Consider the following 210-nt stretch of genomic DNA (forward strand, 5'->3'; position numbering starts at 1 on the left):
CCGCCCCCCCCCCGCGCCGGGTACTCACCCTCAGCTCCGTCAGGGTGTTCAGCGCCGCCGCCGGGAAGTCCGTAATGAGGTTGTTGAGGAGGGAGAGGGAGCTGAGTGTGTCGTTCACGCCCAGGAAATCCCGCGCCTCCAGCTTCTGCAGGAGGTTCCTCTCGAGGTTCAGCGCCGTCAGGGAGTGCAGGTTCCGGAGGGCTCCTGCGA

The 210-nt window shown here is 67.1% G+C and overlaps 1 protein-coding gene across 1 annotated transcript in view; it reads right to left on the reverse strand.

Annotated features, from left to right (window-relative positions):
* LOC119586778 overlaps positions 1–210 on the reverse strand; it is a 57,084-nt gene that overhangs the window by 42,466 nt on the left and 14,408 nt on the right. Inside the window, exon 5 of the mRNA XM_037935499.1 lies at positions 29–204. Within this exon, the coding sequence (XP_037791427.1) occupies positions 29–204 (176 nt within the window). The remainder of the gene's footprint in view (positions 1–28; positions 205–210) is intronic.

This window comes from Penaeus monodon, chromosome 22 (assembly GCF_015228065.2).
Source record: "Penaeus monodon isolate SGIC_2016 chromosome 22, NSTDA_Pmon_1, whole genome shotgun sequence".
In the NCBI taxonomy this organism is placed as follows: domain Eukaryota; kingdom Metazoa; phylum Arthropoda; class Malacostraca; order Decapoda; family Penaeidae; genus Penaeus; species Penaeus monodon.